This window comes from Mya arenaria, chromosome 1 (genome assembly GCF_026914265.1).
Source record: "Mya arenaria isolate MELC-2E11 chromosome 1, ASM2691426v1".
NCBI classification, from domain to species: domain Eukaryota; kingdom Metazoa; phylum Mollusca; class Bivalvia; order Myida; family Myidae; genus Mya; species Mya arenaria.
This window is the reverse complement of record NC_069122.1, coordinates 33,585,912-33,607,231: the sequence shown is the minus strand read 5'-3', so window position 1 is coordinate 33,607,231 and position 21,320 is coordinate 33,585,912. Positions and strand designations below refer to the sequence as shown.

At 34.9% G+C, this 21,320-nt stretch overlaps 1 protein-coding gene and 2 long non-coding RNA genes across 3 annotated transcripts in view; 1 reads left to right on the top strand and 2 right to left on the bottom strand.

Annotated features, from left to right (window-relative positions):
- Window positions 1–21,320, bottom strand: part of LOC128226582 (neurogenic locus notch homolog protein 1-like) — a 74,570-nt gene that overhangs the window by 26,939 nt on the left and 26,311 nt on the right. The window contains exons 26-39 of the mRNA XM_052936535.1: window positions 14,755–14,868; window positions 14,090–14,203; window positions 13,170–13,283; window positions 12,680–12,793; window positions 11,376–11,489; window positions 10,826–10,939; window positions 9,994–10,107; window positions 7,887–8,000; window positions 6,788–6,901; window positions 5,773–5,886; window positions 5,497–5,610; window positions 4,033–4,143; window positions 3,397–3,510; window positions 1,188–1,301 (exon numbers count right to left, since the gene is read on the bottom strand). Of these exons, the coding sequence (XP_052792495.1) occupies window positions 1,188–1,301; window positions 3,397–3,510; window positions 4,033–4,143; window positions 5,497–5,610; window positions 5,773–5,886; window positions 6,788–6,901; window positions 7,887–8,000; window positions 9,994–10,107; window positions 10,826–10,939; window positions 11,376–11,489; window positions 12,680–12,793; window positions 13,170–13,283; window positions 14,090–14,203; window positions 14,755–14,868 (1,593 nt within the window). The remainder of the gene's footprint in view (window positions 1–1,187; window positions 1,302–3,396; window positions 3,511–4,032; window positions 4,144–5,496; window positions 5,611–5,772; window positions 5,887–6,787; window positions 6,902–7,886; window positions 8,001–9,993; window positions 10,108–10,825; window positions 10,940–11,375; window positions 11,490–12,679; window positions 12,794–13,169; window positions 13,284–14,089; window positions 14,204–14,754; window positions 14,869–21,320) is intronic.
- LOC128229787 (uncharacterized) lies at window positions 17,880–19,236 on the top strand. The gene is made up of 3 exons (XR_008260131.1): window positions 17,880–18,007; window positions 18,207–18,359; window positions 18,990–19,236. It is a non-coding gene; the product is annotated as an uncharacterized LOC128229787 (long non-coding RNA).
- LOC128229782 (uncharacterized) lies at window positions 18,822–20,380 on the bottom strand. Its single transcript, XR_008260129.1, has 3 exons — window positions 20,095–20,380; window positions 19,330–19,753; window positions 18,822–19,086 (listed from the first exon to the last, which is right to left on the bottom strand). It is a non-coding gene; the product is annotated as an uncharacterized LOC128229782 (long non-coding RNA).

Sequence of the window (21,320 nt, the reverse complement as noted above, 5' to 3'; positions counted from 1 at the left end):
TAACACCACGCAACTCGGCTTGGCCCTCGTAGAATACTATCTTGATCACATAGGTCAGTTCAGATGTCAGTGTGTGTAAATCAAGTATAAATTATGTCATATATGCTACGTCGGAAGGCAGCATTTTGCTTAAAATGAGGACTTTAAACAAAGATAACTTTTCTTTTACTACACCGTTTTAAATGAAACAAAGAGCAGACTATGCCGCTTAAAGAGCTCCGCCTTCGTTTTATTGCCGGTGTTTGATAAGGTGGCTAGTTCCAAAATAATGTTTTGACAGTGCTCCGTCAGACGGCCGTATTGTGAAAAGGTTTGTCGAAGTGTTTTAAGAAACTAGACTCTCAATCAAACTTTGGGAAAAGGCGGAAGGCTGGGCTCCATAAGCGGCGTAGACTGCGCTTTGTTTTATTTCAAATGCTGAAGAAAAAGTGAAGTTATCTTTGTTTAAAGTCTTCATTCGAAGCAAAATGTTGCCTTCCGACGTAGCATTTATGACGCAATTTTTCACGTGGTATAGACACACTGGATGTAGGGGACTACTGTTGACGACTGACAGCTGTCACTCATTCGTCATATGTATGAAATGTAAATTGTTTTGTTTTAAAAATGTATCAAATGAAATTATTTCAAACAAATGTACATCATCCTCACTGAAGTTATATCATTAAAGCTTTACTCTTAGAGAAGGGATTGAACTCTTTTATTGTTTGATATATAAGAAATATTGAACCTTTCAATAGTCGTGACATGCCCGATATTTCGTTTCCAATTTAACATGAGATGCATTTTGGTAAATTTCTTGCTAGAAACTATTCTTTGGATTGTAAAGTTTCTGAGATATACCTCAAAAGTAATAACCGTATTCAGGAGATTTGTTTACCTTTCAACTATGCGATGTTTTCAACATTTCTTCAACATTTTTATAAACTTTCAATTAAATACAAAAAAAAATATTTTTAAAAGATATGAATATTTATAATTCTTTATATACGGTATAATATGAGATTTCTCGTAGTCCCTTTTCAGTATGGCATCCGATAATTGTATTTTAACCTAAAGGATTTTTTTTTATATTTTCGTACAGTGGGGTGTCATTTTTTTGAGTAGGGCTTTCATTAAGATTATTTTTTGAAACATTGATAATAAACACAGCTCAGAATATCGACAGGTAAACAATTCAAGCATACCAATCTGACAAAACCTCCCTGTGTAGCCTGGAGGACATACACAAATAAACGAGTTGATCTGATCTATACACAGACCACCATTACTGCACGGATGAGACGCACACTCGTCGATGTCTGAAGTGTAAAACAAACATCAAAAAAGTTGTTTTCTTGAAAAGAGTAAATTGACTGATTTTACAACATCTAAAGTTTATTATGTAATATTTACACCTCAACTTCCATTCCTTAAATGAACTGCCTTTCGGCAATTGCGTTCATCAATCGATGAACGCAACATCTTCGGATATGTTCTGATCGTAATTCATTGCATAACAATATCCATGAAAGCTATTGATCTTGTTATTGGTTGTATTGTGTCTGCAGGTCCCGTAAAATATAGATCAACATTTTTGAAAGTGTTAGTTTATTATATTTTAAATATATTGGTACCATAAGTGTTTCAATTTTACGTTTTAAAGTGATTTCAAGTGGTTGATCTTTTCCCGCGTTATTGTGACGTCATTTAAAAAAATGTTTCCGGTTATAGTCGGGTCGTTCTATTTGCAGAATGGGTAAAAACTGATTACTGAAAGGTTTTCTTAAATGAAATGAAGTATATTTTTAACAATTCTTGAATGAAATAATGAACTATTGGTGTAAATATAAGGAATGAATTGCGGGGTTGATGTCATTATCGGGGATATGAACGCAATTGGGTTGGTCAAAGTACGCATGGAGTCCTTCGGACTCCACACACATTGACCAACGCAATTGCGTTCATACCCTGATAATGACATCATCCCCGCAATTCATTCCTTAATTAACACCACAATGACGTGATGGATGGTGAATGTGTAATTCATGAAAAAATAAACATCAATAATAAACTCTACTTCTCCATGAGCTTGGTAAACCTTCAAGTAAAGATTTGAAAAATGCACTGAAAATTCGAATGTCCAAATCATATAGAGACAAAAACACGCTGAACATAATGTTCATAACGCTTAGAAAATCTTAGAGTTTTATGTAAAAGAATTACCTGGCTATAGAGACAAAAGCACGCTGAACATAATGTTCATAACGCTTAGAAAATCTTAGGGTTTTATGAAAAAGACTTACCTGGCTATAGAGACAAAACACGCTGAACATAATGTTCATAACGCTTCTAAGAAAATCTTAGAGTTTTATGTAAAAGAATTACCTGGCTATAGAGACAAACACGCTGAACATAATGTTCATAACGCTTCTAAGAAAATCTTAGAGTTTTATGTAAAAGAATTACCTGGCTATAGAGACAAAACACGCTGAACATAATGTTCATAACGATTCTAAGAAAATCTTAGAGTTTTATGAAAAAGAATTACCTGGCTATAGAGACAAAACACGCTGAACATAATGTTCATAACGCTTAGTAAATCTTAGAGTTTTATGAAAAAGAATTACCTGGCTATAGAGACAAAACACGCTGAACATAATGTTCATAACGCTTCTAAGAAAATCTTAGAGTTTTATGAAAAAGAATTACCTGGCTATAGAGACAAAACACGCTGAACATAATGTTCATAACGCTTAGTAAATCTTAGAGTTTTATGAAAAAGAATTACCTGGCTATAGGGACAAAACACGCTGAACATAATGTTCATAACGCTTAGTAAATCTTAGAGTTTTATGAAAAAGAATTACCTGGCTATAGGGACAAAACACGCTGAACATAATGTACATAACGCTTCTAAGAATATCTTGCAGTTTTATGGAAAGAATTACCTGGCTCACAAATGATAATACGAATTAACAGTAAAATAACTTAAGTATCATTTTCGGATGGCAAGTGCATGTTTATATTTAAATCTGTTAATCGTATTTATTCATTTCAGGTACTGCCAAAAGTGATTTAGGTTTGAAGTCATTCAGGAATTTCTTAATAAATAGGGGTAGGATTTGCTAGATTTTTGTTATTTCAAAAAGTAATGAATTTCAAAACTGAAAGCGCTTCAAATATATAAAAATTACTTGAAAAACAGTTTAGCAAAATTAAATGTATTTTTTCATATTTCTAAAGAAATGTATGCTACCAATTGCATTTTTTTAAAATAAACTCTTCTCAAACGTTTTCTCTTTTTCTACGCACATGGTGTGTGACTGACGAACAGAAGATCGGACAGTCGGAAGTTACGGCGACTACATGTTGTTGTTTTCAGAGCATAAAAAAGAGACACGATGAAAAACGTACCGATTTCGCAGCATGATCCCGTGTAGCCAGGCGCACAAATGCAATTATAACCACCAACCAGGTCAACGCAGGTTGCGTTGTTGTTACAAGGAGTAGACAAACACTCATCAATATCTAGTTATAGCAAAAGCAAAAAAAAACATTAAGAAAACAATTTAACATCATGGCAATAACAATTAGATGATTAAATGCATTTCGAACACATTTCACAAATACTCCACATCGGTAATACATGTATGTAGCTAATATTAATCTGTGCAATTGATTCTAATTTTACGTTGATTTATTTTGCTTTTATCTATATTAGTTTTTGTCAACTGAAATATTTTGATTTGTTTCTTAACTCCTCAATATGTTCATTTATTTCCATACAATCAAATCATGACGACATCTGGACAAAAGGTGATGTTTATATTTTTTTCCATGAATTAAAATCATGACGACATCTGGACAAAAGGTGATGTTTCTAATTTTTTCCATGAATTAAAATCATGACGACATCTCGACAAAAAGGGATGTTTTTAATCTATTCCATAAATTCAAATCTTGACGATATCACGACATAAATTGATGTTTCTTATATGTTCCATACAATCTAAACAACAGCAGAATAAAGATGATACGCGAAACCCTTACCAATTCCACAATTTGTTCCGTTATATCCATCGAAGCAATCGCACGTATAACCATTGGAACCATCAATACAGAGTCCATTTAGGCACGGGTAAGATGTACACTCGTCTATATCTTAAACAGATTACATATCTTATAAAGTTAAAAGTAATAACACTTACACGTCTCATTTCTCATACAAGTGTATCCAATGCTCTTTATTTTCTTATTTAAAATACAATGGAAAAAAGGGACACGCCCAAAATCCAAAATATTGAATCGACCGTATGAACAATACAAATATATAACACATGCAAACACAACATATCTTTATCAATACATGTTGTTATCACCGCATTGGAAGGGTAAGCGAAACAGGAGTTCACTGGGGGTTCAAACTACTTTATAAGTACTCAACCTCACACTTGTCCCAATATTGGGGTTACCTCATTGGAAGGGTCAACGAAACAGGGGACAACTGGGGGGTTAAACTAGTTTAAAAGTACTCAACCACAAACTTGTCCCAATATTGGGGTTACCGCCTTGAAAGGGTCAACGAAACAGGGGATCACTGGGGTTTAAACTAGTTTATAAGTACTCAACCTCACACTTGTCCCAATATTTGGGTAACCGCCTTGGAAGGATAACGAAACAGGGGATCATTGAGGGTTCAAACTACTTTATAAGTACTCAACCTCACACTTGTCCCAATATTTGGGTAACCGCCTTGGAAAGCTCAGCGAAACAGGGGATCACTGAGGGTTCAAACTACTTTATAAGTACTCAACCACAAACTTTTCCCAATATTGGGGTAACCGCCTTGGTAAGGTCAACGAAACAGGGGATCACTAAGGGTTTAAACTAGTTTATAAGTACTCAACCACACACTTGTCCCAATATTGGGGTTACCGCCTTGGAAAGGTCAACGAACCAGGGGATCACTGAGGGCTTAAACTAGTTTAAAAGTACTCAACCTCACACTTGTCCCAATATTGGGGTAACCGCCTTGGAAGGGTCAACGAAACAGGGGATCACTGAGGGCTTAAACTAGTTTATAAGTACTCAACCTCACACTTGTCCCAATATTGGGGTAACCGCCTTGGAAGGGTCAACGAAACAGGGGACAACTGGGGGGTTAAACTAGTTTATAAGTACTCAACCACACACTTGTCCCAATATTAGGATAACCGCCTTGGAAGGGTCAACGAAACAGGGGACAACTGGGGTTAAACTAGTTTATAAGTACTCAACCACACACTTGTCCCAATATTGGGGTAACCGCCTTGGAAGGGTCAACGAAACAGGGGACAACTGGGAGTTGAGCTAGTTTATAAGACTCAACCTCACACTTGTCTCAATATTAAGAACATCGTATATTCAAAAGGTATATGTACAAAGACGAATGTACGGACTCCTTTGTTATATAGTTTGATATATTGTTATTAGTATGCATAAAATACTTTTAAAAAACATTGTTTGGGCATCTACCTATTTCGCAATGGGTTCCGGTGTATCCTGGTCGACACCTGCACGTGTACATATTGTATCCGTCTATACACGAGCCTCCGTTCAAGCAGGGGTTAGAAGAGCATTCAAAAACATCTGAAAGACAAGAATGCTTATTACGTAATTTATTTTACATTTCATTTAAATGTTAACATTTAAATTGTTTTATGTTGTCCATATGTTATCCATTCTTCGTTTGTAGTTAAGCTTAAATGTAAACAATAACAGCTTAAATAAAATTGTGCAAACAAAACTTACTTATACCGCAGGTAGGCCCCATAAAACCAACAGGGCAAATACATTGGTAACCGTTGATTTCATCGACACAAATTCCCCTGTTCTGACACGGCCGACTGACGCACTCGTTTATATCTGCATGTATTTAAACAACATGTATGAGGATCATGTGGTGCAGGGCGTATGCATCATATATTAAAAAATCTACAATTTCAGATATTCAGAGAGTAACTGAGTAAGGGTAAGTCTACATTATAATTAATCAGAGTATCCATTCTCAACCGGATGTAATAGTATATACATCATATATTAAAAATCTACAATTTCAGATATTCAGAGAGTCACTGAGTAAGGGTAACACTACATTATAATTTATCAGAGTATCCATTCTCAAACGGATGTAATAGTATATGCATCATATATTAAAAATCTACAATTTCAGATATTCAGAGAGTAACTGAGTAAGGGTAACACTACATTATAATTAATCAGAGTATCCGTTCTCAACTGGATGCAATAGCATATGCATCATATATTAAAAATCTACAATTTCAGATATTCAGAGAGTAACTGATTAAGGGTAACTCTACATTATAATTAATCAGAGTATCCGTTCTCAACTGGATGCAATAGTATATGCATCATATATTAAAAATCTACAATTTCAGATATTCAGAGAGTAACTGATTAGGGGGAAACTCTTCATTATAATTAATCAGAGTATCTGTTCTCAACTGGATGCAATAGTACTACAATGAGAGTAAAATAAACAGTTTAACGAGTTAATAACCTCATAATTGTCCCTACACATATGTGTATACGATTCAGCAGCCAATTGTATAAAACCAGTTATTTGTTCGGCTTTGATAAACTTAATAATATTTTTAACATTGTTAATGTTAATCATTGACATTTATTTTACGTGCAAACCAACCAAAATATAACAAGTGGCTAACTATATTTATTTTTATATGGTTAGCTGCAAACCATTTTCTATGTATGAAATGTAATTTTCTACAGAATATAATTGACTTACTAATCCCGCAAGTGTGGCCGGTAAAACCAGGATTACATGTACAGGTAAAGTTGTTTAAGCCGTCACGACAAACACCGTTGTTTTGACAAGGAGGAGGCTGACAATAATCTATGTCTGAAAATGAAATATGATTGTTAAGTAAGTAAAACAACTAGAAGCATATATTAAAATGGGTAAATTTATGGCCGATTGCTAAGCTTTCCAAAACCGAGTTAGTTCGAGTGAAAATGATTAAACACCGAGTTTAAGTTTATCTATAGCTTTTGTAGTATCAAACAGCTGAGCAACTGGCCATAATACTTTTACTAGCTACTCAATTTCAATTCTTTAATGGCGGGAGAAATAATTGGTGCTGTCTTGTTGCAGTTCGAGATAGTGATTCATTTTGGAAAATATTTAAAATAAATAAGAAGGCACCAAAGACTGTTTTCACATCTAGCCCAATTAACTTTGTAAAATAAAAACTAAAAAAATGGGAATTTTCGTCCCCATGTTTATGTGTAAATATTTAACAAGCCGGTCAGAAAAACCTCATCTTACTAATTCATAGAGCTATGCACACAGTGTGTGTATACCAGGTTATAAATGGCTTCATAAATGCTACGTCGGAAGGCAATATTTTACTTTGAATGAAGACTTTAAACAAAGATAACTTTTGTAACATTTCGTCACCATTTTAAATGAAACCAAGCGCAGTCTACGCCGCTTACAGAGTCCCGCCTTTGGTCTTGACCAGAGTTTGATTGAGAGATTAGTTTCTTAAAACACTCCGACAAATCTTTTCACAAAAACGCAGTCTGATAGAGCACTGTTTAAACATTATTTTGAGAACAGTTTTGTCGAGGTGTTTGAGACAACTAATCATCCAATCAAGCCTGGGTAATAAAACGAAGGCGGGGCTCTTTTAGCGGCATTGTATCATTAAAAATGGTAAAGGAGAAGAAAAGTTATCTTTTTTAAGTCGTCAAATGAAGCAAAATGCTGCCTTCCGACTTAGCATTCATGACGTATTTGATCACGCGGTATACACGCATGAATAAAAATGATATAAACCCTCTCGGTTTGCGCTAATATCAATGATTTCTTACGAATAGTTTACCTGTTTGACACCGCATGCCTGTGAATCCAGTATTGCAGTGGCATATGTAGGAATTAATTCTGTCTTCACACAAGCCTCCGTTTTGGCAAGGGTATGAGACACACTCATTTATATCTGAAGGATAGTGGTAGGATCTCATTTTCAGAAAGTGTAAATAAAACAAGGCATCCAGTTTGTGGATCTCATTATTAGAATGTAAATATAAAACAAGGCGTCGATTTTGTCGATTCCAGAATGTGTTTATTAAACAGGCATCCAGATTGTGGACTTTATTTTCAGAATGTGATTATAAAAAAAGGCGTCCAGTTTGTGGATTTCAGAATGTGTTTATAAAACAAGGCATCCAGATTATGGACCTTATTTTCAGAATGTGTTCATAAAACAAGGCATCCAGTTTGTGGATCCCATTTTCAGAATGTGCTTTTAAAAGAAGTCGTCGAGTTTATGGCTCCAAGAATGTGTTTATAAAACAAGGCATTCCGATTATGGCTCTTATTTTCAGAATGTGTTTATAAAACAAGGCATTCCGATTATGGACCTTATTTTCAGAAAGTGTTTATAAAACAAGGCATACAGTTTGGAAATCCCATTTTCAGAATGTGTTTTTAAAACAAGTCGTCGAGTTTATGGCTCCAAGAATGTGTTTATAAAACAAGGCATTCCGATTATTGCTCTTATTTTCAGAATGTGTTTATAAAACAAGGCATCCAGTTTGGAGATTCCATTTTCTGAATGTGTTAATAAAACAAGATATCCAGATTGTGGATCTCATTTTCAGAATACGTTAATACCCAAGATATCCAGATTGTGGATCTCATTTTCAGAATACGTTAATACCCAAGATATCCAGATTGTGGATCTCATTTTCAGAATACGTTAATACCCAAGATATCCAGATTGTGGATCTCATTTTCAGAATTGTTTTATAACAAGGCGTCCAGTTTGTCAGAAAGTGTTTAGAAACAAGCCATTCAGTTTGTGGATCCCATTTTCAGAATGAGTTAATAACATAAGATACTCAGATCGTGAATCACATTTTCAATGTGTTTATAAAACAAGATATACAGATTGTGGTAATCATGTTCAGAAAATATTTTAATGCTCTAATTGAAAACCCGCTTTTCACAAGCATATTCAAACCTTATTGAGGTTAATCAAACCTTTTACTAAACATGCTCTTATTGTTATTAATTCATAAAACCTCACCATGCGTTCATGTCAGCTAAAACACTTTTGATATGCACAATATAGCATGCGTGTACAAGAGACCAATACAATATTTACACATCTTGTTTTTTATTAGCTAGACTTCTTTAACTTTAACATTCTGGTGACGTACTTCTCAAAAGAGGGACCGTGCATATACATGCACAAGTTACGTTTTACAACCAATCTAATATTATAACTTATAGAGTCACTCCAAGCTAAAGTACAACCACAATCGTAACAGCTCAGCCATCTACAGCAAGCTTTGTGGTATACATAGTAAATAGGCTTCAAGATATATAAAAATTGTGTAAGGTCGCCGGCGATTAACTCAATTATCATTATGCTAAGTAAATCGGAGCTCCTCGGCCATTTTTATCGAAAACAACATCGGATGTATTTGGACGGTTTACATTCTCAGAAATCGGTATGTTTACGTCCACTGCAAATAGATCGCGTAGTAATTTAATTAAGCAGTTAAACTAAATGACTTTACGCTTGGGAATCTTAATTATGATTGCAATATTACACTTCACAGGAATATTGATTTAAACTTAGATCAATAAATACAGGTTGAAACACTACATTTAATTAATGATATAATTCAAAAAAAATCGAACTACTTCTACTGACATACTAAAAGCTAAGTAAGCCCATTCATTCAAGTTGTCAATGAACCGAAATGAATGCATTTTATTCGTGTCTTGATTATATATTTTGGAGAAACTTGGAAATGAACTTTCATGACCGGTTTACTGTCACTTCTTCTTCTCTCTAACAGTTTATATGTCCCTTGACTGTTGAAAATACATACAAGACGTTTTCAACATAGGGCCCGTCATTATTTCCGTGGTAGTATCTGTTTGATAGTGGCCGAGATGTTCCAATTGGTACAACCCACCTTTATCACAGAAAGTTCCGGTGTATCCGGGAGGACAAATGCAACGGAATCCCGGGATCAGACTCGCACATGTTGCTCCATTCTTGCAGGGATTGGAGGCACACTCGTCTATATCTGTGTTACAAAATATTCACACACTGTTTGAATGAATGACAATTACAATTGAGTCGTTTTGTCCAGATTTGTTTTATACGTCAATGGACAAATGGAATGATGTTGAAATAAGTTGTTCAACAAATGAATAAGGACCTCATGAAGAATGCCGGCAATAGAAACATGGAGCTTGTGGATCTAACGTTGAGAATAATGTATACCCTTCTCTTACTATGTATATGTCGTTTAAATATATTTCTGATAAAGACCAGTATCACTTTGATCTAAACACAAGTTTGACTCCTCTAAGAAATCTTAAAGCCCAAAGAGGTGACGGTTGTCCCTTCTTGTAAGTTAAAGATATACATTGATGAGTAAATGATTTTGCTGTTGTGTTAGCTTTTTTACAGTAGTGACATCTAGCTATTATAATCGAGTTTACAAAATATATAACTCAACAGGGATATCGGGGATATAACATGATTTTTATTATTTACAAAAACTGAACATGTTTCACAAATTCTAATTACGGATAAATGATATGACATAAGTTGCATTCAAGTCTATATAATTTGTTAAACGGAACATCGCTGACTGTCAATATATGTTGGTTTATTCCGTTTTCCTCCTTCTTATTTTCTCAACTTGTTTTATTAGGTAACCAATTGTAAGAACGGCGGAAATACCAGGGTACTACATCAGAGTGCATCATGACAAAAACATTGCAATTATACCTTACCTATTGTACAGTTAACTCCCATATAACCCGTCTGACAGGAGCAGCTGTACAGGTTGACGCCATCTCTGCATAAGCCGCCATTCTCACATGGTCCAGAAGCACATTCATCTATGTCTATATATATATATATATATATATATATTTATACATTACATTTAACCACTCCCATTAAAATCGTATTCAAAGTACTAGCTTCAAGTCGTTACGCTTTGTGCGTTTACAGCGTAATACAATCAAGCGAATGACACGATATGATTTTAATAAGATTAAAATGAAATTGATATACAACACGCAACCATTTAGCTACATATAAATTAATTCCATTTTTTATTACATTTTAAGGTCTTAAAACATGAATATAAAAATCGATGAAAGAATTAAAAAGGCATCGATAACGTACAGAAGAAAAATAAAGAATGTGTTTTCCCTTAGACAATCTTCTAGACAATAAAATTAATGTAAAAACTTGTTGCAATAGATTTTTATACTGGATTATGTTCCTTTGTATGTTATCCAGTTTTTGTTCTTTGCCATGAATTCCGTTAATTACCTATTCCACAGTTGTGTCCAGTATATCCGGGAGTGCATGTGCAAGTGTAGGAATTAATTCCATCGTGACATGTTCCACCATTACGGCACGGATTGGAAGAACATTCATTTATATCTGAGTAAAAGTAAAGAAAAAGATTTCACAAATTTGGGTTTGTTTCAATAGAATGATGGAGAAAGTTACGCATGCCCTGAGTGTTCTGTCTTGCATAGGCGTTGTTTAATTAACTAGTTTTATCTTATTCAAGTTTTATTACGCAATATCACATCTGGGAATTAACTGCTAATAGTTTTATTACACAATGCCGCAGTTGGGTATTGACTAAATCTAGTGTCATTTCACATACCACACTTGAGTATTGTCTGATTCTAGAGTCATTACAAAAGACCACCTTTGGGTATTTACTGTTTCAAGTGACATAACACAATGTTAGGTAGTGGCTGTTTCTTCACGGTTGGTTATTGACTGATTCTAGTGTCATTTCACAATACCACAGTTGGGTTTTGTATGATACTAGTGTCATTACACAATACCAAAGTTGGTTATTGACTGATTCTAGTGTCATTACATAATACCACAGTTGGGTTTTGTCTAATTTTAGTGTCATTGCACAATACCACAGTTGGGTTTTGTCTGATTTTAGTGTCATTACACAATACCACAGTTGGGTTTTGTCTGATACTAGTGTCATTACACAATATCACAGTTGGTTATTGTCTGATTCTAGTGTCATTACACAATACCACAGTTGGGTTTTGTCTGATACTAGTGTCATTACACAATACCACAGTTGGGTTTTGTCTGATTTTAGTGTCATTACACAATACCACAGTTGGGTTTTGTCTGATTCTAGTGTCATTACACAATACCACAGTTGGTTATTGTCTGATTTTAGTGTCATCACACAATACCACAGTTGGGTTTTGTCTGATTCTAGTGTCATTACACAATACCAGTTGGTTATTGTCTGATTCTAGTGTCATTACAAAATACCAAAGCTGGGTATTGACTGATTCTAGTGTCATTACACAATACCACAGTTGGGTTTTGTCTGATTTTAGTGTCATTGCACAATACCACAGCTGGGTATTGTTTGATTCTAGTGTCATTGCATAAGACCACCGTAGGATATTAATTGATTCTAGTTTCATTACACAAGACCACAATTTGATATTGACTGCATGACTTGTTTACTTATGCTTACTGTTTTCTTTACATTATGAGGATGATTCTCCCTTGAAGCATACTATAACAGAATATTCTGTTTTTATCAAAGCTTTATCATATATACTTATGTTACATACTTATCTGACAATTTGCTCCGCTGAAGCCTGGCAAGCAGATGCAGTCATAACGTCCCTTCCTGACGATACACTCGGCCCCATTCAGGCATGGATTTGAAAGGCATTCGTTCATTACTTAAAGTAAGAAAGGAAGGTGTGAGCTCATTTAGTTATTAGTTGGTATGTTGTGACTATATATAAACAAACTCACTGCAAAAGGGGAAACAAATCGTACTCATTATATATCATTTACGACTTTTACTGAATGCAGGGATAAAATAAGTCATTTTATATCACTTGATAGAAGCTGACTCTTGAAAACAGCCCTGCGATCAGCCGTTATTGAATGCAGCGCAGTTTTGAGCTTGAAATAACTAAGTAGCATGAATAACAGTATAAATTATAAAACTCAAGCATATAATTCATACGGCTAATGCAAATGGTGTTAATTCTAATATAATGTATCTTAAGCATTATAGAATAATTCAGATTCTACATATAACTTATATACATAGATCACAATTTTTCCCAGTCAGATCCGTCGGACAATTGCACACGTAGCTGCCAGCTGTGTTATGACATGTCCCACCATGCTGGCACGGTGATAAAAGACATTCGTCGATATCTGCAAAGAGGATAAGTAATAATAAAGTTTTAATCGTAACTAACACCATTGACTGTGCTCAACATGATATTCATACTTGTTTTGGTACTGCATACTTTTGACTTGATACAGTATGTATAAAACCGAATTTAGGTATACGATAGGAAATCAGTAAACAAAGTCATACAAATGTCAGGCGAGGAATAAATTGAACATACACACACTCTGAATAGGAATAATGGTTTGCAACGTTTCAAATGAGGTACTTTAAATGGCCCTTTTCAACTAGCAATACGAAGTAGGCAGACTTCTATAAGATAACGGATAAGAGTGAGGTTGTGCACACAAACTGGTTCAAACCCCCAGTAAATTTACATTTTACTGACCATTCCAAGGCGGTACCTGACAATCCCTGATAAACATACCTAGGTTTTTATATATAGTATGTATGCACTGTGCTGTTTGTGGAGTTTTGTGCTGTTCTTCCATGTTTCTTGTTTGTGATTTTTTGTTTTTATGTTCTATGTCTTTGGCTTTTATCCAGTGCCATTAAACCGGGTTTATGTTCAAACTGTTTGCTATTGAGCTTGTTTCTGTAGTTTTTTTGCATTTGGCATTATACTTTAATTACCATTACGTTATCATGATCAGTATTATTTACATAACGCGAACTTCTGTAAGGGATGTCAACGGGTCTCTCGATTTGTTCTCATAACACCTTACAACAAGCTAAAGAAGATCGATGTTAATATTTAAAATTAACAAATGTAGCAAACATGAAATGTTTCTTCATATCTTATCATCAACTTTTCAATATCAAAATTTACCGGTTTGACATCTATCCCCGGTAAAACCAGGAGGACAGATACACCGGAAGCTGTTCACACCGTCTTCGCATGTGCCGCCGTTCTGACATTGGATTCCAACACAATTGTCAATGTCTGCGGCAGAATAAATACCAATAAGTTAGAATAAATATCAAGTTAGACAGGTTAGGAAACATTATTTTAGGATGAATAATGCAGTGTCAGGCTAATTAATGAGTACGACGAACAAAATCACAATTCATAGACACATGTTTGCTTAAATCCTAGCTGTGAGTTTCACAAAAAAGACAAGAAAATAGTGTCCTCCCATAAAATCATATAACGCAAATAGACAGTCATATAAACGAATAAATTAATAACAATCCATTCAGATGGTCGAAAAGTCCTTGCTAAGTTTGCTATGCGATTTAAGATTTGTTTTTCTGAAACCATGCACTGTGCCCGGTTTGACAATAAAACTTTAGTTGTCTGATTCACTAAGCAATGGCTTTTCAGCTATCTGATTACTGTCTAACTGGATATAAGACATTCGAACTCGAAAATAATTCTCGTCTTAGAGTATTCGTTGAACCGCCAACTGGTCTCAAATGCATTTGAGACGAACTAAGCATTAAGGTATCTTTTACCTAGCCACTGATACCAGTGTTATATAAAATTCAACTTACTTTCTTCACATCTAGTTCCATTAAATCCTGTTCGACATGTGCACTTGTAGCGATTGATTTCATCTCCACATGTTCCGCCGTTCAGACATGGCATAGACAGACACTCGTTGATATCTTTAAAACAGTTTATTAGAGTCAGGTATCATTTTTGAGCGTTTTACATTCAGTTACTTCCGATCTTATTTGTGTATACAGTTAGCAACGAAAGTAAAACGATACGATATCTTTAAGGGACACTCGTTCACAAATTTTATGTTGGCAATTTATTTTTAATTCGTTCAACTTATTGTACTTGTATTTATGGTAAAAACATCAAACAGCGACTCGCAGACCCATTTAGATATAATTTGGTCAATCTAAGCCCAAATCAGTTCAATTTTCCACTGCGTTAGTAACGCTTTCTGACAAAAAGTATTTTGAGTCATATTTCATAATAAAAGTGAGTATATAACTATGATAGAGTCTCCTATAATGTCCGATAAATCGCGAGGTCCACACGATGCTTTAGTAAAAAGAAATGTTTGTGAAATACGAACGAAATTCTAAACTGGATCACTGACTTACTATATGCTAATGAGGTAGATACATGTAAGTGGGCGAAGCAAAGCGCTTTGCAAACAGTACCTGAGTAGTTGCCGGAAAAGACTGGATGGATTACTAGAGAAATACTGAACATTTTAAAATGAAATTTCACATTAAGAAATTCAGCCCCTGTTTGTTTAATAAATGTGATGCAAGTATTTTCGAATGAAAAATTATCAATGCTGTTTAGTGAAAATTCGCAGAGTGGTAATCGCTCATGTTTTTGTAAATTCTATTTTTGTGTATGACAAAATAAAGTGTGGCAAATCATTAGGAGTGTAAACACTAAGATTCCTAAAGCTTGAACCCTTCAGCAAATGTCAAATGCTCAAATACCGTTTATAAAGACTACATTTTTCATATAAGCGTAAACAGCTTTGTTGTCGCGTTATTGGTTGATTGACAATATCACGTGATGTTATCAATGTATGGTTAATATGTCAAAATATATAATGCTTTCATATGAAAGTCTAGGTAGTCTTGTGGTTCAGGTGTTGAATAACTGATGTTATATTATCCTACCGTCATGGTTTCGCACCCTACTAAAACCAACATACTTTTTATACTATAACTGCATTTTTTCTGCAATTTCGATATCATGGAGAACAATAATTATCAAATAAATGTTTAAAGATGCATAACCAGGAAAACTGTTTAACCCCCAAAACGTCTTTTTTTTAAAAAAAAGCATATCATAAGTATATAAAGTCACGTGATATGCAAATTTCGTAATGACGTTGTGCGTGCTGGATTATGATAAAAGTAAGTTTCGATTTTGTTGCATTTTGTTATCGCGATAAATGCATTTTTGGGGAGTTAAAAATGTAATTAAAGGTTAAGAAAAGGATATACATACAAAAAATAAGTTTACATTACTGAAACATAATGGGACTTTAAGTATTTTATACACATTTGAAACCATGTTTTTGGATGGAATACCCTATAATACGTGAACGAGTCCAATTAAACGGTCATTGCTCCATCTACTCTTGTTTGCAAATGAACTTAGCATTTGAAGGTTTGAAGCAGTGAATGGTCGTGAATTCAGCTCCGCCCCACACATCTTGTGAATTCCGAATCAAGTGCAGCATATATAGCCTTTCAGCCGACTTAACATATCAAAGAAAGCCGACATCCATTTTCAGCAAATGAGCGTATTACTTTAGTATCAATGTGGACTGACTACTTAAAGTAGGGTTCAGACCCCCGCCAAGGATTCCTCGATGTACAATTTACCTTTAATCAAAGCCTTAAGTATATCTCTCTTAGCGCCAAAAACGGTCCGTTATGATGATGCTGTTATTGTCTGATTGACGAGAACGCTTTGCTTATCTCAATGCGTTCATGTTGTCATGGCGTCGTATAACAGTATAACTTAATGATTTCATGTGTAATTGGTGACATATAACGTTATATTTTAATGTGCTTATGTGGCCATGGCGCCATATAACAGTTTATCTTGATGCGTTTATGCGTAACTGGTGCCATTAACAGTATATTTCAATGCGTTCATGTGGCCATAACACCATATAACACTATATCTCAATGCGTTCATGTGTTACTGGTGCCATATAACATCACCGGGCTCCACATACTTTAACCAACCCAACTGCGTTCATACCCCGATAAGGACATCAACCCCGCAACTCATTCCTTAAATATCTACACTCTCTAATACATGCCTGCACAAACGAAGTGACGTTCATTTTCGCATAAATGTCCCCGACGAATCACCGGCCTATTAATTTCGGCTACCCACTTATTATGCAAAAGGCTAGTTAAGCGCATGCGCATTACATAATGCATATAAACAATTTCAAACGTTACGATAAAATAAGTGTGTACAAAGACAATTAATAAATATGTTTGCAAATAGAGTAACACGTTTGTATAGGGTTTTGCGGCAAGGGCCTGTGGAACGTTCACTTGTGAATTCAATTTTCGCTTTTAAATCGAAATGGACGGAGTGAAGTATTAACTTCGTAATCACAATTTAGTGATCCGTCAAAACAGTATAATTTTAAAACTTTGAAAGGGGGGCAAACACGAACACAGTTTGGAATGTATAACGCTAGTTTGCAATAACCAGTGAAGACTAATTGACCTTACGACAGGATTTGATTGACAGGTCCTATCAGCCAATCAGAATGCAGGGCGTATAAGCCGTGTTGCTATCCGCCATTTTGTCCGTCAAACTGACCAGAGTCCGTCATATACATGCGCTGACAATTCCTCGCCTTTTTAAGTATTATGGTAAAAAGGTGTTGTCATGGCACTTGTAATTCGGATACAAGGTAGCCAGGCCGACTAAAGATGGCTTCCAATTCGTTCCGTATTCGAAACCAGCGAGTTATTTAGAAAAATGCAAGTGCTGTATCAGACTCTGTGGAAGACCTCATCAACAGCTGAACTTGGAAATTTTGAAAGATCGTTCAAAGGCGAAACATATATACGTCTGTACAAAAGTATTTTTTTGAACAAAACTACTTATTTCAATCCGCTCAAAATTTATTTAATACTGAAATTGTCCGTGCATGACCTAAATATGTGTTACTATTTTTAAACTATAAACATCGTACATTTATACTTTGGCTTGTGTTGTCAAATCGGCATTAATGGCCATTTAATATCAGGTTCAACATGGACACGATTGATTTCATTCAAGATAGAGGTGTTTTTGTTGATACCGTTATGTAGTTTTTATAAACTGCTTTGCTTTCAAAGTAAATCAGGAAATATCGTACAACTAAATTTTTGTCCGAACCATCGCATGCTTCCGAATCTCATCTACTCGTATGGATCCTATGTAAACAATGGCTTTTGTAGCTGTCATTCCGACACATTTCATAGATTTCTTATTTTCATATCAGCACTTTGTCGACGGGAAATCCAATCAAGAAAACCCTGACCCTCAAGCAGCTACTGTATTTGACCAGCTCACACCAGCTAGGCCTCCTCCAAAACTCAGATAAATATTTGAGCCACCAAAAAAATACGAGAACAGATCGGTCTGAATCGTTAAGGTATTATTTTCTGTATAAAACAATTTATTTCACTGTACATTTAAATCAATTATTATGTTCATTAGAACTTGATTCTGCCAAACATGTGCTGTAAAGACTTAGACTTATTATGAATAAAGAACAAGTCAAACATGTACATATTTTCATTGTTATTCTTATATTTTGGGCCATTTACGTAAATCTACAATATTTAATGATAGTTCATCCTGATCCAATGTTCAGAGTCCGGATCACATGCACACTCGATTAATAGTATTCTTAAAGTTGCACTTTCACAGAATTCTAGTTTGACACTTTTTGTCTCAGAATCGGCTTATTTTGGCATTCTTTAAATTAAGACCTAATATATAAATCACAAAGCAAACTTCTCCGAGCCAAAATATGATAAATCAAATCCTGTGTAAGTTGTCAAAGTGATCAATCTGTGAAAGTGCAGTTTTAACAGTGAAAAATAACTTCTGCTAATGCTATATATTTTAAAATATATTTGCCATTGCAATAAAGAGATATTCACCTACAATATCATACATAAACACCAAAGAAATATCAAAGTTTAAGTAATGTTTGCAAAACAACAATGTATTTAATAAATCTGATATTAAATATGCAACAACTGGTGTTATAATCCAGAACTGAAGCTAACATCATAGAGGTACATCCTTCCAAGAATCCATCAAAACAACATGCTGAACAACTTCAAGAACTCTCTTCAAAAGACCACACTTTCCTGAAATAAATAAAAGATGCCAATATTAAAATAAATCAGTTACATGTATGGTTAAATATTTTAATACTAGCTGTAAATGCTACTGCCTTTGATGTTTGCTTCCTACATGTATATCATAATGAAATATTGACAAGATAATAGCTAATGTTTTGTGGTTGTTGTTTTTCTCTGGACAAATAGTCCATTACTTTTGTACAGCAAAGTAAAACTAAATGTTATAAAAAGCTTTAAAATAGGTCCTACCGATTAATTGTAAAACTTGTCATCACTGGTTTTCTCTTGCGGTTGACATTGCCTGGACTGGCAAATATCATGTGTGTGTGTGTGGGGGGGGGGGGAGGTGGCGGTTTCCGGTCTTATGCTAGGTCCCCTGTTGCGGTAGGCTTGTTGAAGACAATAATAAGCCAATAAGGGGACTTCCTTATCTCCATCAATCAGAATACTTTAATGGTGTCAACGGTAAATAGCAGGAGACCCTCCACCAGCCTTAACCGGTAAATGAGGGGAGGGTAGTGTGTGTGGGTTAGAACCAGCTGCCCGGTCAGCTTAGTTGGTTAGAGCGCCGGGCTAGTGTTCTGGTGGTTGTGAGTTCGAGCCCCACACCGGGGGCAATTTTCCTCCCAGGTCTACTTTTACAGCCAGAGTGTGTGAACATGTTCCACAATTTCTGTAAGAACAAAAATCAAAGCATGTGAATGTTTGAGCAATGCAAAAGTTACAGATTGGTATCACCCACGATTGTCACTTGTCAACTATTACATTATTATTCATAAGGGGGAGTGTTCAATCGCTTAGAACTGAAACTTTTTATGCATAACTCCAATAAACCATTTCTGCTCATACTATAGAATACAAGGTTAAACTGTATAGCTGGCATGTAACGTTATTTAATGTCACTTCCGGGTTCCCCATTCGGGCCATTTATGTTTTACTCATATTGTGCGATGATTTAATCTTTAATTCAACAATACTGTAAGAAGGACCGGTGTTATTAAAAGTTAAACTTACCCTTGTTTGCATTTACAGTATGCGTCACACACACGCTTTTCCTTTGTATCGATGTCAATGTTGACAACATGGCGGCTATCCGATTTTCTCTGACTTGGATAGATTTCACCCCGTCAATGTTAGATATCGTCATTTTCTAAAGATATATCGAGCCTTCCGATGTAGCAGCCAATCACAAATTCCTTTGACTTCTATTTTTTTCGCATTGTAATGTCACATTTATGATAATTTGTCAGGAATATCGGAAAGCGAAACGACGCGAGACGCCATTACTTCCTCGTTTGTTTGACGGACATAGACAGAGTTCGCTCCCTTGATATCAGGGGGCGTGGCTTAAAAGCCGCTGTCGTAAGGTCAATTGTGCGACGTTTTTCATTCAACACAATACAAACAAAGCGGCAAATTTGTATTTCCTGACATTTTGTACACTGTTCATATATTTTGACGACAAGAATACAGGGTATTTGTTAATTTTAGAACTGAAAACTGTTCTACTTGATACGAGTTCACTGTAATTAAAATGAATTGTCAAATTCCAGACATGAAAAGAAAGAGCAACAGTAATTCGTTCTGAACAAATTCGGATAGACTTGTGGATTTATCAAGAAAATAAATTGAAATGATGAAAGAACGAATTGGCAGCACATTTTTGTTTGTTTATTTCCGACTTTGCCTACTCCCCTTAAACAATATTTAATTTGAGAGTAAGTTTACTCATCGTCGGGAAGACTGATGGTGACAGGAATACAACTGGAGTGGAGGTAAACTTCAAAATTTATAAAGAAAACTTACAAAAGAATATCAGTTGGGCTGTTTTGAGATTTAATAAGGTAACGCATAAATACAATAAATGTTTTTCTTACTTGAATGGGATAAACTCGTTTAATCTACTTTTACTTTTTTTAATTGTTTTCTTTCCCTGTCAGTTTTGTAAAAGCTAAAGTATGTCAAAATTCTTTAAAAAAAACATGGACATAAGCTATCATTTAAAGAAAGAAATTTAACAGATTTCCTTTTACTTATTTTTAAAAATGATATAAAGATAAAATACGAGACAAATAACAGACCTATTTTCTGCCTAATGATGAAATTGCATTTCTGTGAAACAGTTAAAAAAGGGGCGGTAATTCGCTGTTCAATTCATTGGTACAGTGACACGTAGTTCCCCTTCGTATGTCAAAATAAAGCCTTTTAAACTGATTTTGAGGAAAAACTGTGTGAATAAA